Below are 19,559 nucleotides of genomic sequence, written 5' to 3' on the forward strand. Positions count from 1 at the left end.
CATGGCAAACTGTGCAGACAAAGAAGATAGTATCTTACATCCATAAGAGCTGCATTGATGTAGTTGCTGCTGTCCCCATCAATAGTAATTAAGAAAGGCAGACATCTGTCAGGTGGCAGCATATCCATGAAGCGGTTCTTGTCATGGTTCCTTGGCAAGCAGGCTATGCTGCAGTCCTCCGCTTGCAGGCGAGGGGTCACAGAATTCAGGGTCTAAGGGAAAGAGGATGCTTGCTTTAGTGCGCTGAATCAACACAAAATGGACTCAAGATTCCGCAAGTTTTAATGTAAAATATTGCAATATGAGAAAACGTGAGGCGCTAGCGAGAAGACATTAGCAAATATGAGCTCCTATCCATTTGTTGGACATGCTGGTGCTTTTCAAGGGAGGTTAAGCTGCGGGTATGAAAGGCACTCCGCATACCACTGGACACATTCCGCATGACAGCATCCTTTCCGAAAGGAATAAAAAATCAAGATCCTTTGGAGCCCTAAAGAGCTATTCCTTAGCTGTGCAAATGCAAGTCAAAACTCTCTGCTGGTTCCTACTCACTGCTCATTATTCCAGACAGATATTTCTAAGCTATTTTATTAAAGAAAGGATATTCCATATTTAAAACAACTTTGCAAAGCACATAAATGTGGGTGCTTTATTTTGTGTACAAAAGCTAGAGACCAAATGCTATTAAAGTTATTTGAAAAGCCTTTTCATTGAAATAAATTAAATGCATCTAGAGGCAAAAAAATTGTTGTTGCATCAAGAGTTAGTAGGGACTGTGAATACCTGAAACTCATCTTTGAGATGCGAAGAGTTTGTCTGAGAGTCAATTCTAATCATATCAAAATAAGCAGCTTTGAATTCACAGACAGGAATGGCAGTTTCTCCACACAGACAAGCTTCTAGAATGGCATCATGAATAAAGATGTACTGCTCCTATCAAATCAGGAAAAGAAACAAAAATTATAGCCATTTAAAAACAATAGATCTTTCCTTCTTTTAGGATAAACAGATTTACTGCACACTGTAAAACTCATCAAGGTAGTGTCCATCAGTACATTAAATAATGTTTTAATACAAACACAGTCTTGTTCTTATTGAGGTGCAGTTAACAAGGACATTTTCTTCATGACCAATTTAAATTCAGTAAAATTTAACAAAGCGGGGATAGCAATTTATTTAACATGAGGTTTTTAGTTTTCTTGCAGTGCTTATGGGTTTCTGTGCATATGCCAATGACTTGTTGGCAATACTAATTTTTTTAATAGGTTTCAGACTTCTGATAATAACAGAAAGAGTAAATTGCTTCAAGCACTACTAGTGTGATTAGCCAGTATTTGGCACACTGCACTCTCCTCATGCATGTGCAAGCTAGTACCCCAATTGCCTCATAGCCAGCTCTAGGCCAGTAATAAATACAAGTATGTTCCAACAAAAGCACCATTTCTTCCCATTTTTTTCCGACTTGCCTTGAGATAGCCTGAGTCCTAGATAACTGCACTACTATTTCAATTAAGTCTTCTGTCAATTTTTACACAATGCCCATTATATTTACTCACCCCTAGAGTAATAGATGTAAACCATGTCTAGAACTGTGCCAGCCTCACCTAGTTACTGTGTATACAAATGAGGTTCTAACAGCACATACTTTAATATGTGCCTGTAGAAACAGCACGTGTCCAGGGACCATGGTCATGTTCTGTCTCTACAGCCTTTGCTGCCTTACCCACACAGGTATAGAGCTATTGGCATCACGGTTGCCTATATAACAAGAACTTGCTGCAATTACAGCTTTATTTTTCTATGTAAGTATGAACCTCTGAGAGAAGGTAAGAGGTAAAAAGGAGAGAAAGAGAAAGGAATAATAATAGAGGTGTTAATTCACATGCAGACTCAGGTGGGATAGTTGAAGCAGTCAGACTGAAACACTACATCCCAGGCACTTCCCAAAGGTTAATGGTCCTGTAGCAGGACTAGCTGACCATGAACATTTATTTGTTCAACTGACACAGGTTGAAGCATGGAATAAAAACTGCACCAAATTACACTGATATGCCTGGCTGCCAACTGCAGAGATTTCCATGCGGTCACAGATGAAATAACTTCTCAGGTAGATGTCCCTATGGAGAGAAAAGGCAAACCACTTCGGGTCGCCTGTCTTAATATAAACCAATAACCTATGTTTCCGTGGAAGCTTAATGGTACTCTGGTGGCAGAATGGGAACTTCATTACTAAGCTTCATTACTAAGGCAATGGTTTTTACTGTGAAGCTGCTGAAGACATGTTGAAAAAACAAAAGGGTAAAAAATGGTAAAAGATTGGCAGCAAGGTTAATAAAGCAAACAAAAACAGAGTTGAAAAGGGAGAGAGAAATAGACATAAAGTGCAACAGTCAATAGATAAAGTGATTGGAGACGGTCTAAAACCAGTGGCAAACCGCTGAAATTCCACCTGTGGGTTCCTGGAATTGCTGATACCAGAGCTGGGGAGAAATGTCCCAGACAGGTCTTACGTAAGGTCTTCCCTAAAAAAATCCTCCTTGCTTTCCTTTTGTTACCCAGTGAGGTGGGCACTTGTTTGTGTGAAGACTAAAAGAGTTGTCACGTTTGTTGCACCACCCTTGTTCTGGGCACTGTTAACACTAAGCAATGCTCCCTGATGGAGATAAACCCTCAAGAAGGCCACTGCCTGCTCTTTTCACAGCCACAGTGAAATTCTGACGTAGTCTGTTTCAAAAGGCTTTGAAGGCGAACTGCCATACCTCAGTCTGTACCATGTTGATGCGACGGGACCGTAAAGCTTTGACACAATTGTAGATATCCACAACACCTTCTCTTTCTGCCATATCTAACATGATATCGATCACAATATAACAACCTGTCCGTCCAGCACCAGCACTAAAAAGAACCAGTAAATACTGTTAGGAATATCCCCAGAAAAACATCTACAAACTTTATAACTATTACTGAGGGCATTTTTATAACGACATTCAGTTTTGCCATCACAAACACTATCTAATTTTTATCTTCTCATCATAATGTTCTTTAAATCTTTTGATGTGTCCAAAACAACCTTTTCCCACCAGATTTTAGCCACTAAGTAACAGTAAAAAAAAAAAAAAGAACTTCCTTTTATCATCCAGGTCAATACTTAAGGAAAAAAAATTAGTTTAACTGAAATCTGGAGCATGATTAAGCTTATGCACTTCAGAATATGACAGATCTTTTCGTTAATAAGACTAAGGATGATTTTAAGTGATATATATTGCAACCAGAAACTCAAATGTATGTTTTACCGGCCAAGTTCCAAGCTAGTTCAGACAGCACATTTAACACAGTATTCAGAAGATTCACTCATGATTTATTTTGGTTTTACATAAAGCTATGGACAGTTTTTGCACACTGAATTATTAAAATCTGTAAAGGCCAAGCAACTTTATGTACAAAATGTAATTAAACATTTGATGAAAATGTTTAAGAAAATCACACATTTACTGAAAACAAATTCTATTTGTCAAAGGACTGTGTCCCAACAACAAAAGCTTGCAAAACCTGCACAGGAAAAACAACGTTCTGTATTTGTTGCCATTAACCTCATTCCATCTTCCTTCATCTAGTTGCTTACTTTGATTTAAATTAATAATCTGTTCAGACATTATATGCAACACCAAACTATCAGAGCAGATATATCTACGCTCATTCTCGAATGTTGTCACAAAATTGTTGTAGGCTACCTAAAATGATAGCCTAAAGTATTATATGATTTAGCTGGTGCAGATGTTGCAGGAAAAAGAAATTCTCTGGCTATTGCTTTTAGGAAAAGTGTACTAGAATCTGGTTATTTCCAGACATTGCTTTAGACAGCCAAATCCTACTGCTGAATTAGTGTGAATTAGGCAATTCAAAAATGGAACAACAAAACCAAAACAATTCAAAATGATGAATGCTCCAGAGTAGACTACTGAAAATAATCATATACACATTTGTCGAAAAAATCAATCTTGCCCCTTCTGTACACACCTGCAATGGACAACAATAGGCCCTGCACTAGGAGGGTTAGATAATTTGACTCTCCGTATAAAGGAAAGCAGGCCTGTGGCATTGTAAGGAACTCCATGATCTGGCCAGCCAGTGAAATGAAACTGTTTAACTTCACGGATTTCATTGTAGCCCCTCTGAAAAAGGCAAAAAACCAAAGGTTATGACATTCAAAGTATTTCATAGACTAGATTTTATCTGACTCAAATAACGATCACACATACTGATAGAATCTAGATGCAGTTTTCATCCTTTCACTATTTAAAGCAAAGACCCACAGGAAGCTTACAGATGTTACTGGGGTTTTTTTAATTTTGAAGTTTGTATTTTTACTTTCAACATTAAGTATGCTAGTTTTGCTGCGTTAGATTTTTTTTTGTTTGTTATAGACTTAGATGCATTTTATATTGATTTTCAGAAGTTTTGCTAATTAAGACAATGGTCTGATACCTTTAAAGGCAAGTAAAATGATTTACCATAAGACCACAACTGTGTCACATATATTGCACTTCACAGAGTTTGTCCTTTGATTGAGATTGACTCAGCGGCAGTCAAAACAGAGTGAATGGAGGCGAACAGCAGGCATGACTCATAACCTGGTACTTGAGCTTAGCTCAGAAGCATGGCTATGGAGAAGAGGTGACTATCAGAGAGGGGAGGGCAGCAGTTGACGTTTCTGGGGAAATTCAATGTCCCACAGTGAGATACATGTTTGGATAGTGTTGATGCAATGCAAAACTCCCATGGTGAGGTAAGGGTGCCTATACTGTGGGCCTGCTAATGAGCCAGAGGGATTTGGTATTCTACAGGAATAGGAACATGTCAGCATAGCCTCTTTCATCCTACTTGCTACCAGGGAACAGTATTTTGCTGAGCCCTTTCAAAATGTGCTCACTGCTCACCCTTCCCAAAGTGAATGTCCTGACGACGTACTCCGCAAGGGGCTCCATCTCTACACAGGTCACTTTGAAGTCCCCATAAACTTCTGTGTCATCAGGCCAGTACTTGTAACACTTGACCTAAATACAAAATAGGTATGTATTTTACACCAATGGAAAAGAAAAGCTTGAGGATAAATGACACCACATTTATTTCCAAAATGACCATGCACTCATGTGGCTTGTCATGGCTAATGGCTGTTAAGTTAAGCACTAGCTACAAGGAGTTTCCACTGCTTTACACAGCTGTACTTAGATGCCAAATTCACTTTTAAATGAGCATTTGTATTTTTTTTTAGTGCTGAGCTATGGAATACATTTCCACTTAGGTTAAACTCGGATGTATTTTGTATCCATAATCAAACTGTTGCAAGTAATCCCAGATACTTTATAGAACTCCCTGAGGGATGTGTTACTGCTGAACTATAAATAATTTGCTGATTTCTAGCCACTGATATTGAAGCTCATTTCCTCACTAGTCCACTTACTCTCCTCATTTGAGTGACAATATGCAAATCTATATTGCTGAAATATGAATTTTTGATTTAGACAATTTTTCACTACTCATGAAAGCAACAAGGCAAACACCTTCAGAAGTCATTTTTATGCAATGCTATAATGGCAGCAATGTCTGGACTCTTGCCCCTTCCCCTCTCAGGATGTAGGATCATCCTTCACAAGACCCTTCTACATTCTGCTGATAGTGTGTCTTGTCAGCAGGTTGTTTTTTAAGCTTGCAGCATTAAAAATAAAACAAAACCAAAAACTTACTCTCCCAACTTCCACTAAATTTGTGACCATCACAACACAAGCAGATTGCTCCTGCCAAATCATTCTCCAAAAGTCATATACAGTCTCATGAACTGGACCTGTAAGAAAAAAATCCAGATAATATTCTGCAAAAAAATAATAGTCAAAGCAAGTGCTAAAAATAAAATCCAGTGGTTTTCAGAGCTGATGTACATGAGCACACTTGCTCAGAGATGAAAGCTTAGCAAAACCACATCATCGTAACATTGTGACAGTTTCCAGACTATATTGTTTTTTGTAACCAATGCTGAATCTTCTCAATTTAACTGAATTACCACTTGAAAGAAATTAATAGCAGGTGTCTCATGTACCAAAATGCCAGAAGTTGCTTGAAAACTACAAGGACACAGCAGTGTGTAACTACATCTATAGTTACACTTCCAGACCTGTTTTCCATTTGTTCAATGCAATGTGTTAAGAGTCAGTTTCTTCGGGTGCTCACCAAGATGCCCATGCCAGAGTGAAGTATCAGGCAGGAGGGCTGCTGGTACAGATACTGTGCACTTACCATCCGGATGCTGGCAAAGCTCAGAAACACAAGTAGGTGCTGAGCCGTAAACTTCCCACTGCAGTGTATATAAACTAACTTAACTACTTTTCTGTGAGGCAGATGAAGAGCACTAATTTAAGCTTTGCCTCCTGCTCTGCTGCAGAGACATGCTGAGTGACAGAGGCTTTTACAGTGATACAATAACCTTAGAAACAGCTTCCTGACAATCCAGCAGTAATATAAATATTACTGTATATAACACACATATCATAGCATTATTTAGGTTGGAAAAGGCCTTTAAGATCATTAAGTCCAACTGCAAACCTAGCACTGCTGAGCGCACCACTAAACCTAAGTGCCACATTTGAAGACTAAAACATATTCCTTCATGTTAGATCAAAGGCTGCACACAAAAACAGCAATAAATTTTTGTCTCCTTTACACACTATTATGTGCAATGATTTACATAGTAAAACAAAAAAAAAAAAAGCAAATGTAGACTTAAATACCATAGAGAGACCTATTTAGGCAGCAATTACACAAAAATTAAACACATGGACAGAACTTTGAACATTCTGCTTTAAAACAAGTCTTTATTTTGTCTTTCCTGTGTGCAGCTACAATCGACCAAGGGCACGAATAACAGGATATTTCCAGACAGCTATCTGATTATACTTAGAGATGAAATAATGGCACACCTAAATCTAATTATTTTTACTTTAATTCATATCCTCTGATATTTCAGTGCAATCTTAGACTAATCTATTTGTTTTTCCTCACTGTGAGGAAAAACATTGTTTTTTATCAGAAACACAAAATTAATAATTTCCATAGAATTTCAGTTTTTTTCTCTAACTCCCCTTTTTATTAGTAGGGTGTTACATGACAAAGATTTCCCTCACTCCTTCCTATAAAGAGGGGTCCTCTTTGTCCTCTGGACTTACTTTACCCAGATTTTCTGAGACAGAGTTTAATTTATCATTACTATCTTCACTGCATCCTGGACTAAATCCTAGACAATAAAATAATACACTGTAATATGGAAAGAAAAATGCCTCAAGGCAGGTTGAAACTGTTCTCTTCTGTCCACATCTCTTTTCTCTATTCATCTTCATAATTGGAAATCATGGTAGTAGCTTCTGACTTTATCATCTGAATTTATCACTAAAAGATTTGCTCAATAGCTAATTAACATGATAAATTAGTGCAATTTTTGAATTTATTCACATTCCACCTGAACAAAATAACCTATGTTATTTTACCATAACACAAGATGACAACTCACAATACTATGTATGCTGTATTTCCATCTACTTCCATTTTACCAAAACACTTCAGGATGCTACAGAGAACACTTGTTTGATTTGATTAAAGCTGGTAGATCCTTACCTTGGGTTGCAATGTAGTGACTTGGTCTCTGATATCCCTAAAACAGCAATATAAGTTGGTTTGAGTACCATATTACTAACAGAGAGTGGAAAATAAAAGCCTTAATTCTAGACAACATTTTCAGAACAAACCAATATTTAAGAGCAGCATGAATCTCAAAATCTAAAAAAACAATTAATATTGAAAAGGTTCGAATGACAACAGATAAAATGAAAATAAGAACATCTGACTTGAACAGACATTGTAGCGTACTGGGAAGGAGTATTCTAGATGGGTCCCCTGTGCCTAAAAATTAGTTATCTATTGACATTATTTCCCCAGCCGAATACATTGGGCCATTTACTTAAAATTTATGAAAAATTCTTTGCTACTATATTATCTCAGTAGTTGATCTGTGTTCCCAACTTAGCCAATATGAAAAAATATACACCTTTTTTCTTCTTCTAAACAGAGAATCTTTGTAAGGCACAGAGGTATATACCCCAGCTCTAACTAATGGGGACAGAGCTGGACACTGATGTGGGCACTATATCGAGGTCCTACTGCAGTGAAATGTTCTGCTTGACTGCACAAAGTGTGCATCAGTTATAGTGGGCATGATACACACAAGTATATACACATACTTGTTTATATATATATATAGATATAGATAGATATAGATATATATAGATATGTAGATGGGTAACCCTACACAACTAAGCTTTTCCAGATAGCTGGGTCTATGGTTCTAGACCCAGTACTATATAGCACTAATTGCCCACATAAAAACTACAAGACAAAGAGGTGCTGCTCTTAAGGAAATAATTCACAGTACATTTTGACCAGTGCAAGCTAGGCACTTAGCTACAAAGAGGAAGGAGAGTTCAGTATTGTTGGTGAGAAGACAATACAGAATTTCATGATGTGCAAATGTTAATAACTCCAATTTTTTTTCTAGGTTACAGTTTTATTAGGCCACTTGCTTGAAGCACTGCATTACAGGGGAGCATAAGCCCTTGGATTCCTGATATTCACAAGATACTACTAAACTGAAGGACTTCAACAAACCCAAGGAAGTTTTATTCTTTTCCACAGACTGCTTCATTATCCTGTTTAGAGAGAGAATACCTTCCTCTGGGGCTTATGAAAAAACTTCTGAGTATCTTACTCTTGGCTTTATAAGAGACCAAGATCACATCAAATGACTAAAAAATTTTTCCTGGAGTTCTTAATATCAAGCCCCAGTTTCAAATTCTGAAAGTGGAACCTGGGCTACACTGGTTTACATTCAGTAATGCTTTCCAGAAGATAGAAGTGCCACTTAAAAATTGCCAAGTACCAGTTTTAACTTGTAGCTTTCTTGTCTGGCTCTAATGAGATTCAATTCACTCCTAAATCAGAAAAACAATATTCTCAAGGAACTGGAATTCTTACAAATCTGGGAAAGTTTTCTTGTTTAAGGCCCCAGGCAAAATATCATGGGCCTATCACTTCACAGAGACTGCCTTGTTAAAATATCCAAATAAAAAGACATATATATATATATATATATATATATATAGAGCTAAATCTTTATATCCTGGAAATTCAAGGGCTCTTAAATAATTTATCAACTAACAGTGGTCAGGAAAAACTGCTAAGGTTCAATTATAAAGAAAAGTAATCAAACTCCACGTATTTGAAAAACATTTGTATTAGTTACTCCACTACCTTTCAAATTACTTTGGAATTACTTTGAATACAACATCTTGTTTATTCCTACGGTGTTAATTAGAGAAAAGTTATATGTTGTTAATCAAAGCATCTGGCAAAATTTGTACCACTTTTTTTTTAATTTATAATTTAATTTGTATTCTGATTAAAGTATGGAATTTTGAACTTTAGAGGTTTTCTGCAGAAGTGAGAAAATTTCTACTACATTAAAATATTTTTATAAAATGTGTTTGTGCATATACTTTGTAATACCTAAGTTAGCACATTAAGATAAATGACACCTAAATATTGTTTGTCTAAACCGTTGTTAAAAACAAACAACCCCCCCCCTGCAAAACCCAACCTAGCCCACAAATGTCATAATCCCTCCCTTTTTGCCAAACATACATTATGGCTACTCCACAGGTACATTTTCAGACAATTACAGTACAGCATACTATCTAGTTTCTCACATATAAATGGGAAGGGAAAAAGAAAAGCTAGTGGCGAAAATCATCACTAAAAAATGAGAACAGCAAGTTCTCTTTAATAGATAGGCTCACCTGAGTTATCTAACATCCAATAATATGCTAAAAGGCATAATTATGCTAAAAGGCTAAATTATTTTTTCAAAACAGGTACAAAAAATATTCACACAAAAAAGAAATTTTTTAAAGGAACAGATGAGGTAAATTAGATGAGGCATGCATAGTTATCAACTGATAGAAATAGAAGAGGAAAGTAATTAATAACAATATCTATATTAAATATTTACAATAGGATGCTGTTATTCACATATAGTGGTACTTACATCCCTGTACAGCCAAATCTACAGCCCAAACCAAAGTCAGATGTGAAAGAAAGCACAACAATGTCAGTGAGTACTAGGACGTAGAACAAGGAAAGTGTACATTTGTTCTTAATAAAAGAAAGCTTTCAATAAATTTGTAGGCATAGCATGCAATAATTTCACATAGAGAAGCTGGCAAATTGAGAGGGAGAAAGCTGTGCATTCCACTCACATCTATGTAGTTGGCATTAATGTAATCTGAAGATGGATCATCTTCAACAGGTTGCAAAATCACCCTGGAGTGGTCATCTGTAAAAACCAAGTGGTTACGGAGCCTTTTTGAAGTGTGATTTTTTTAAGTAAGATACTAATGGTAAGTCATCTAGAAAACCAAAATCAGCCGGCATAAGCACCTCACAATTTACAATCTTTAAATATGAAGTGTTCATACAGAATTACAAAGAACCGTTTTGTTTGAGGTCTCCAATTATTTCAAAAAACATTCACTTATTTCATTAAGTGTAGCTGAAAGGTGTTGTCACTGTTACACGTGGTTAAAAAGACACAAAGAAAAATGGTTACTTGCTCAAAGTCCCTTTCAATATCAACTCCACTGCGGGCAATCTAGAAAACCAAAAATGCTGATTACTGTTTCCTCACTTCCAACCCAAGCCTAGTCAAGTTCATATTGAGACATTAATGAAGTCAAAACATGGGGGTTAGCAATGCACTTGGGATTCGATGAAGAGGTAAGTCTACCCACTCAGACAGTTCTCTGGCACCTTGATTCCTGTGTGTTCAATAGCACTGGTAAAACAATACAAATTGCAAGTAAACAGAATCAACATCCAAATGATGTTGGTTGTTGCTGATATATGCTTACCACCGCTTGCACAACGGAGATGCAAATGCGAAATTCAGCCTGAGTTATAAAAGGAAGAAAGTTGAACTGTGAAGGACAAAAAAAAAAGCTGAAAAAGGCACTGTCCTGCTTCTCAGCTGAGGGTATTAAACAGCTATGCCACTGGAGATTTGTAAAGGAAGAGAGAACACAGCATGGGTAACACACGAGTAGAGCTATCGCTCAAACCAAGGACACCGATACTCACATGCTATAATGTTTCCATAGCGGTTCTTTGTTCTGTTTTGATCCTTCTTAGCGACATCCCAAGAAGCTGACTGCCCCTCAAAGAAACTCTATAAATAAAAATGTTCCGAAAGAAAACATTCTGACCATTAATTTATCTCCAGAAATAACAGCTTAAAAGAACTGCTCTACCATTAAGTAAGCTCAGCTTGGCTTGTCTGCCCTGGTCACCCAGGTGGTATCATGGTATATAAATATAGCTAGAGAAGAGGGAAGGCTCCCTCTGACTGCTATGAGTAAATGGGCAAGTCACTGAGGAACTCCAGAGGGATTCCAAATCCTGGAATTGCTGGAAGGCTAAACTTGCTTATACATACTTGCTATGGAGTAATGACAGCAAACTGAGAACGCACAGAGAAACTGATCACTCTTCTTACAAGACACCATAATATACAGCCTGTTTACTCCAGCATTACATCGCTGTCCACATCTTACTTAGTAAAATGGCTTTTCTTTCTACAGAGGCATCAGGAAATCTCCTCTGCCATTGTTCATTGTTCACGTTGCTTTTCCTCATATGCCTCCCTCTAGCCACTAGCAAAATTGTTCTACATTTTTGAGCTCTTAAAGAGTTTGATCTCTCAGTAGCGACAGAAGCAGCTTTTATTTCTCCTTGGCTTTTTCTTCATTGCTCGCAGATATTTTACAGCAGTTGCAGGTCTATGCTATTCCTTCCTTCCAGATGTTCTCTTATCCTGATCTGGGTAAGTTATCTCCAGAAAATACACAGTAGCCATGGAAACAGAACTTTAATGCACAGTCAGAAGCCCAAGGCAGGGAATAGATGTTGTGTATAGTAATAGAAGAAGTAGCAAGTACGAAAACACCTGATGTGGCATCAGGGACCACCCTCCCCCCAACAGTGGCTGACACTTGGCCTTAGCCCTGAAGTTAGGTAGAGCATAATGAAGTATATTTAAGTAAAAGAGAGGAAAAGAGAAAAATATTCTTTTAAAAACCACACATTTATTTATTCCAGTTCTTATGTTACAGTAGAGACAGCTGCAGAAAGGAGAGAAGGTTGAAAACTGCGTCAGAAGAGATTACTTACTCAGAGAAAACTCATTTTAAACCTAGCTGTATTGTGAGCAACCTTGGCAGTACCATTCCCATCTTTTCTGTGTGTCCTGCCTGATGTTCTAATCCCAAAGAATCACAACAGATTCAGAGATCAGAAGTGAAATTAATCTGTACTCATCTTCTACTGCCAGTGCTGGGAATTTTTTGCTTCCATTTTAACATTAAAGTTGTAAGTAGACATTCTCAGGCAGGTTTAATTAGAACTTCAAGACATTACTACCCTCAGCATGTCTTTACTGCTTCTTGGTTGGACTTAAGTCCCAGTATTGCCCTACTGAGATGCTATAATAAATCATGAAAGTGCTTCCAGTCAATGTTTCTTGTGAAACCACCCAGGTTAAAATCTTTAACCTAATCCAGGAGATCTGCACTGAAGATAGCTCACATAACTAATTACAACATTTCCACTAAAGACTAGAAACAAAAGAGTGGCAACTTCTTACAATACGTCAAAAAGATTAAGGACATGTCTTCTTATACCCTAAGGAACACACAGGGGTTTTCTACTAGTCAGTAGTAAAGGCTAAAACTATTGGACTCCATTCACTATTTCACTTTTGGTTACATATATAGGAATCTTATGTCCGTTTGTCTGTTTTTCACTTAAACCCATGACATTTAGTCCATCCTTTTGCAATACAATGCAAACAAAAGGCTGCCCATTTCAAAGGCAATTTTCCTAGCAAAGCCCCACCACTGAAGATCTCACCTCATACTCCTCTTTAAATCCATAGCTGTCAGAGGTCTTCATTAGGTTAATATGCTGCAGGAGATCAGCCACCCTGATGGCAGGGTGCAGCTGCCCAGTCTGGTAGGGGGATTCTGTGCCTTCGCAGAGGTAACGAGGGACATCCAGGAGTCGGCTGGACTCTGCTGTCGCACTGTGATTTTCATCTGTATTCACAAGAAATCAAAGCATTAGGTACCTGCAGAGCAATAACAGCTGCTGCTATACATATCAATATCTATTTTCAACCTCTTCCTTCAAAAACATATCTAATTTCTGAGAACGCAAAGCACTTACTCTCCAGCACATAAATACTGTGAAGTACATAAAAGAATTTAACAGCAAACTCATATGAAAGTTTGCAGTCCTTCATCCCACAATAAAGATGTCTAAAGGGTATTTTATTTGAAGCTACAAAACTTTATGACATTAATGTACTTGGAAACTCCAGACTCTATCACCCAAAGTAACTTTTTGATGGATAATATGTATCCAGAGCAATACTACACCCTAAACAATAAATTAGAATAATTCTATAGTGATATCAGCACATAATTTGTCTAAAACCAACAAACAGTTGAGATCCCAGTTAAAAAAAAAGCAATTATGCCACGATTCAGAACACCACCTCCACTTAGGAAGATGAATCAGCACTTCAGAGTGGTCATTTTAACTCAGGTCTTTTAGCAGAGAAATGAAATTGTTGAGCGTGCTGATTTCATCCACAATTTTTGCTCTGTATAAACAAAGAAGTTTCTTCTAATGCTCTGTGCTAACTAATCTTCATATCAAAACCAAACATCAAAGATGCATGAGGTGATCGCATTTTGTCAATCCCTTTTGTGAAATAGTTATTTTATTTAAATTAGCAATCATCAGATCAAATGAATTTGCAGAGGAAGAAAAATTCAAATTTAAACCTTTTTGGAAAACAGCTACTGAAACGAGAAGTGGGTAGCTGACCCCTCCCAAACTTAGAAATCTGTTTACCATTTTTCTTGCAAAGGATCCAGATTAGAAGGCAAAACACTCTAGGAAAAAAAAATGAACACCTCGAGGGTTGTATTTTCTACAATTGTGCCAAAATGCAAACCCTGTTAATGCCTTCTGAAATGAAATCTCCTAAGAAACCTGATTTTTTGAACTGTCACAGAAGCTGCTAATTTCAGTACATTTATGCCTCACTAACCTGCTTAATAATGTGAGTGACATGCAGCAGTCACTTTTTATTGCAGTGTTACCCCTATTAAATTGCACACATTTCAAACCACCTCAGGATTTGCAGTTCTCCCCATTCCTTGCAGTATACTTACCAGTAATAGGCACTTTAACCCATTGAAGCAGCAAAAAACAATGAGTGAACAGAACATAAGAAATTTATTTCAGGACTATAATAGAAAATGACTAAAAGAAAGTGACATTAAAAGTTGTTAAAGCTTCACAATAGGTAACAATGAAAGCCATTTAAAAAATATAAGGGCCACATTATTATGCCATCACTGTAATGATAGGGACTTGAGAAAAGCAAAATTGTCATACTAACTTAGTGCTAACGTACACAGAATGGAGAGTAGCATTAATAACCTATACAAGAAGAAAAAGAAATCTAGTATAGCTACAAAGTAATAAGAGTTTCATATAAAAGAACGTGTTCTATGATTTAGAAAATTTTGCTTATCTGTAAATAAAAGCAGAAGTAAACTGTTTTGTGACACTGGGCCAAGCAAGGGTTATATGGAGTAGGCCAAATGATCCAGTTCCAAAGGAACAAGTTTACAGGTACCCAGCCTCTTTTACATGGTGTGTCCAAAAGCTTGTACACTTCCCTCCCACTATTTCAGTCCACTCAATGAAAAATATTATCTCTTTTAACTTTCATTGTTTTGCTTATACCAGGAGACCATCGTGCCCAGAATAGCATTACTACTAGATGGAAATGCAGATGGGAACTATTAAACTCTTCTTCAGTAAGTTCCTCGCCCTTGCTGTTCACAATTGTCTGTATCTGTGTCTGCCACAGCAGAAAATACCCTGACAGTATGGGTATTTTCTTATACGAGTGGTAAGGTACCACAAGCATTTCACAAGCATGGGATCAGATTTCAAAGTTATCTTGATTATTTGGGAGACAATGAGAAAATCAACAAGGTGAATTGAATGGTGAATGTACCACAGTGTGTGTATTGGAAAGGGAAGTCAAATATAAAACTACAGAATGGAGCAATGGACTGGCTAATGATAACTGTGATTTTAACAGGTAACTCAATGCAAGTCAGCAACATGAGCACAATAAAAAGGAGAAAATACAGTTCGGATAGCAGGAAAAATGCAAGTAGGATATGGGGGTACCTATACCACTCAGCTCAGCACTGAGACTTCTTCTGCGAACTGTACCTGATTTGAGGCACTGCAATTTAAAATTCAACCTATGAGTTGGAAAGCGTTGAGAGGAAAATAATGACAATAAATTTAGAAAACATCAGCTACAAGATGATGAGTGAAAGAACTGGGTTTAACTCAACTCTAAGAGAGACAGTTCAGGACATGTGAGCCTTTCAATGGGAAAAAGACTGTTTTGAAAGGACAGAAGCATGAGTCCTATGAGTCCCTCAAAAGGAAATGGCTCAATCCACAGCAATGATTAGCCTAGTTAGGAAATACTAGGGGTAAGTATTAATAATACTTAGTAGTAGCACTCAGTAATTAATACCCAGAAAATTGAGCTTTGGATCCCAAATTTTACTAACATGAATCTGAATTTTATTTTTACCTAAGAGGAGTGAGGCACTGGAACATGCCACTGCAAGAGCAAAATTCTGTTCACTCCAAATGTTTAAAACACAATGAGGCAATCAATTGCCAGAAAGAGTCTATATTTTATGTATAATGTCCCATCTCAAAGCACAGGAGGGATTAAATTGCCCCCAGGCTCCTTTAAGTGCTACTTCTAGGAATCTAATTTTCAACTTGTTTATATTCACGCCCATTTCCTGATATTTGTCTTTTAGCCTAAAATAACCTCAGCAACTGACTGAAACTCAATACTGCACATTGTGTTTATCCAACCAAGAACTTGGGTACAAATTATACTTTTCACTTCGTATTTAAAAAAAAAAAAATCAAAAAAATCAGTGACTCTAAAACCTGCATTCAGTGTTAGATGCAGCAGACATAAGAAGTCTGGACATTCTTTCTGAAGTAAGTAAAAAGCTGAAAAATTTACTAGCTAATGTCAACTGAAATGTGTAATTAATATAGGTATACAGAAGTATTTGTTCATAACATACACAGAAAGCTGTTGTTTCTTCTTGGATACTCTGGAATTTTCTCTTTTCTATTTTTCTTATTCTTGTTACTTAGAAAATTGAACTTTTGGTGGTGAATAATGCTAATATGGACCTGAATTTTATTTTTAAGGCTCTCTTAATAGAGCTCTAGTTTCACATGTCAGTTTATCGGAACTCAGTTTCAAAGCTCTGGGAAAAGAAATTTTAGTATTTTCCATTTACCTATTTCCTCATTTACTCTTCAGTTAGCAGTGACTAAGAATAAAATCTTAATGAGAATATAAAATAGTTTTCATTCTAAAATTGTTGCCAGTTTAATTCTGAATTGATGAACTGAGTGTAGAGTTATTTTCTGAAAACAGGATAGTTTTACATAAAACAAGCTGTTTCAACGTTCAACCATGCAAGGAGACAAAACTCATGCAGGAATGGATAACGAAGGACTGGGGTCCTCACCTAACACAGCTGTCGGCACAAGTGGATCATTGGGCACTGTAGAAAAACAAAGCCCATGAAGAAACACATTACCCTCAATTTGTGTATTTTTAAGAGTAAAAACAATATACTTCAGAGTATAAGCAACTGATAACTAAACCCCACTAATTTTATTACAAGAGAAAACCAAAATGAATATGCAGTTCCAGAAAGCATCCTGAATAAAAGAGGAATGAAAGGCAGCGATTTTGGACTTCAGAAATGTAATAATAAGGGCAAAGAGATTCTTAGTGAAATGAAATAAAGAAGACATTACATGCAATTTAGTTTTTGAAAGGGCTCCTCCTTCACTATTGTTCTTTCACTTCACAATAAAGGTTCACTTTCATAGAACTGCTTCTTTCCTTTTAAACCCATTCTCTCATATAATACTTCAATAGCTCATCTCAAAATAAAATGGTATTTCTATAAAATCTTCCAGGTAATTAAAAAAAATTTCATACATTTTTACAGTTAATAGCTTTTTAAATGCGCAATACCAAAGATACTGCTCTTAATGAGTATAGGAAAATCACAGATACACCGATACAGATGTCTGAATAAAATTCATAGAATTTCATTATCACAACTAGAATCACGCACTCGACAAATGTGCTGTTTTGGACAGAAATGGTGGAATCCAGGATTTGGTTTCGTTCCAACTTGGAACATGAAATTAGAATATCAACGTCTCTGTGACAAAATTAAGCTCCAGTTCTCAAGCAATCTGCCTAAATGTTTGTCACATAGCAGGAAACCCTGAAAGCTTGGAAGACTCATCTCAGCACAGACAATGGTCAGGAGAAATGAATCCTCCAACACAGAAAAAAATCACATACCTAGGATGCTAGAAACCAGCAATGCCCAACTTCTTTGCCAACCAACCAGGACGGCTGTGGTGGCTGGAGCTCATGGGCTCTTGGCATTGCATCACTCCATCTGGAAGGCTGCCTGAGTGCCTGGCAGTCCCAGCTCACCAATAGCCATGTAAATTCCTGATGAATTCTTTGCCTGGGATCCACCATCAAAGCCCATATCAAACTGCCTCTGCTCTTCCTGCCTCCACAAATTTCAGTGCCAATAAGACATCAAACTTTGGAGATTTTTCAAACTGTTCCAGCCAAAACTGTGTAGAAAAACTACCAGGCTGATACTAAACTCTCATTTATAATTGGTTATGGGACACTTAAAATGTTAGCACTTTGCAGTTTGGTAAGCTTCAATAAATCCAGCAATAAACCCTCCTCCAAAATCCATTTCCCTTACAACAACCAGGAAAGAACTTAAGAGTCTTAAGGGATGTATTTTGTTCATGCATGGTAAGCAGTATGGGAGGCAAGAGAAAAGAGATGCAGTGCCATTTCCAAAAGATTCCAATTCAGAAGCAGCTCAGGCTGCTCAGATCTGTTTAAAGCCAAGCCACAAGTCCATGGAGCTGTGAGGAGGTCAGGTTCCCACCAGCTCCATGACAGAATTGCGTCCCCTTGGAAACTTATACACTATTTTGATATATTCATAGTCTGCCAGTGGAGGATCTCGCTTTTGTGAAAGGCATAGTGCAGATGCTGGGAGGCAAGAGTGCTGGACAGTGGTAGCCATAACCCAGACACTTAGCAGACACCCAAACTGCCAGACAGATGGCAAGTCTACAAAAAATGAATACAAATATAGAAAAAATTTGCAGATATATTAGCAAGCTTGTTCGTAAACTTCACAAACAACAATGAAAATTGTCAATGTTTCCTTCTGTTATAATGTTTTTACTGCCAAAAAACCAATAGAAATTAATTTGGACCTCATATTATTATTCTATACATGGTTTACACAGTAATATTTAACATGTTGTCATTAAATACCTTAATGAGGAAAAACTCAGTTTCAGATTTTAACTGAGATATTCTAGAAGTAGAATATTTTCCCTAAAACAAAAATCATTGCATAGTGAAAGTACTTGCAGATATTTAATTAAATAATTGGCCACATAACAATAAGGATAACATATGGACTGCCCTATTTAACCTTTGGCTTTATCAGTGTTCCTGGAAAACCTGGAGCTTAAAACCATTTTTCTTATAAAGTAGAATTGTTTTCTGTGTTTCTATATTCACCTACGCTACATAGACGATATCACTGTCTACTTACATCTGGGGCTGAAGTTATGTGAGTCCATAAATGTGATTGAAAGGGGATCCTCTGCATGCAGTGTGCTCTGGTCAGCGTAACTCCTATCCATTGCATTCACCATGTGGGTCATCTCCTGGCGGGTTGTTCCCATGGCATCCTTGCGCTTCTTTGCAAGTTTGCTGCCCAGCCAAGAAAAAAAACGCAAACGATCTTAATATTTGATGAACGTTGATGTCTACAGTAATCATTATCTATAATCCTGAATGACTCAAAAGTTTGGCTGATTTCCTTGTGTACAACTTTTTCAGCATGTAGTTGATAAACTATGCACCCTGCTATGAAACAGTGATGATCATATCTTTTCTGTACACACACAAATGCTGTAATGGAAATGCTTACTTCTGTACCCTGGTAATATTTTTTTTTTCCTGTGGAGTAATTACACTAATATAAACAAATTAGAGAATATAATTACATTTTAACTGAAATGACAAATAAGAAGCATCTGTGCATGCAGTTTTATCAACCATCTCTGTTTAAATATCTGTTTTGATTTTATAAATGGATAATTCATTCCCCTTGCCTGCGTTGTTGGGA

The 19,559-nt window shown here is 37.0% G+C and overlaps 1 protein-coding gene across 5 annotated transcripts in view; it reads right to left on the reverse strand.

Moving 5' to 3' along the window:
• PTPRK (protein tyrosine phosphatase, receptor type K) overlaps positions 1–19,559 on the reverse strand; it is a 397,810-nt gene that overhangs the window by 10,121 nt on the left and 368,130 nt on the right. Inside the window, exons 14-27 of one of the 5 annotated variants that reach the window (XM_017829117.1) lie at positions 18,981–19,141; positions 16,821–16,856; positions 14,391–14,402; positions 13,060–13,244; positions 11,233–11,320; positions 10,356–10,432; positions 10,145–10,162; positions 7,663–7,699; positions 5,745–5,842; positions 4,938–5,054; positions 4,018–4,172; positions 2,760–2,895; positions 784–933; positions 39–212 (exon numbers count right to left, since the gene is read on the reverse strand). In XM_017829117.1, the coding sequence (XP_017684606.1) occupies positions 39–212; positions 784–933; positions 2,760–2,895; positions 4,018–4,172; positions 4,938–5,054; positions 5,745–5,842; positions 7,663–7,699; positions 10,145–10,162; positions 10,356–10,432; positions 11,233–11,320; positions 13,060–13,244; positions 14,391–14,402; positions 16,821–16,856; positions 18,981–19,141 (1,444 nt within the window). The remainder of the gene's footprint in view (positions 1–38; positions 213–783; positions 934–2,759; positions 2,896–4,017; positions 4,173–4,937; positions 5,055–5,744; positions 5,843–7,662; positions 7,700–10,144; positions 10,163–10,355; positions 10,433–11,232; positions 11,321–13,059; positions 13,245–14,390; positions 14,403–16,820; positions 16,857–18,980; positions 19,142–19,559) is intronic. The other 4 variants (XM_017829123.1, XM_017829141.1, XM_017829132.1 and 1 more) reach the window with 4 other exon arrangements.

Source organism: Lepidothrix coronata, unplaced genomic scaffold (genome assembly GCF_001604755.1).
Source record: "Lepidothrix coronata isolate B3197 unplaced genomic scaffold, Lepidothrix_coronata-1.0 Scaffold5, whole genome shotgun sequence".
Classification (NCBI taxonomy): Eukaryota; Metazoa; Chordata; class Aves; order Passeriformes; family Pipridae; genus Lepidothrix; species Lepidothrix coronata.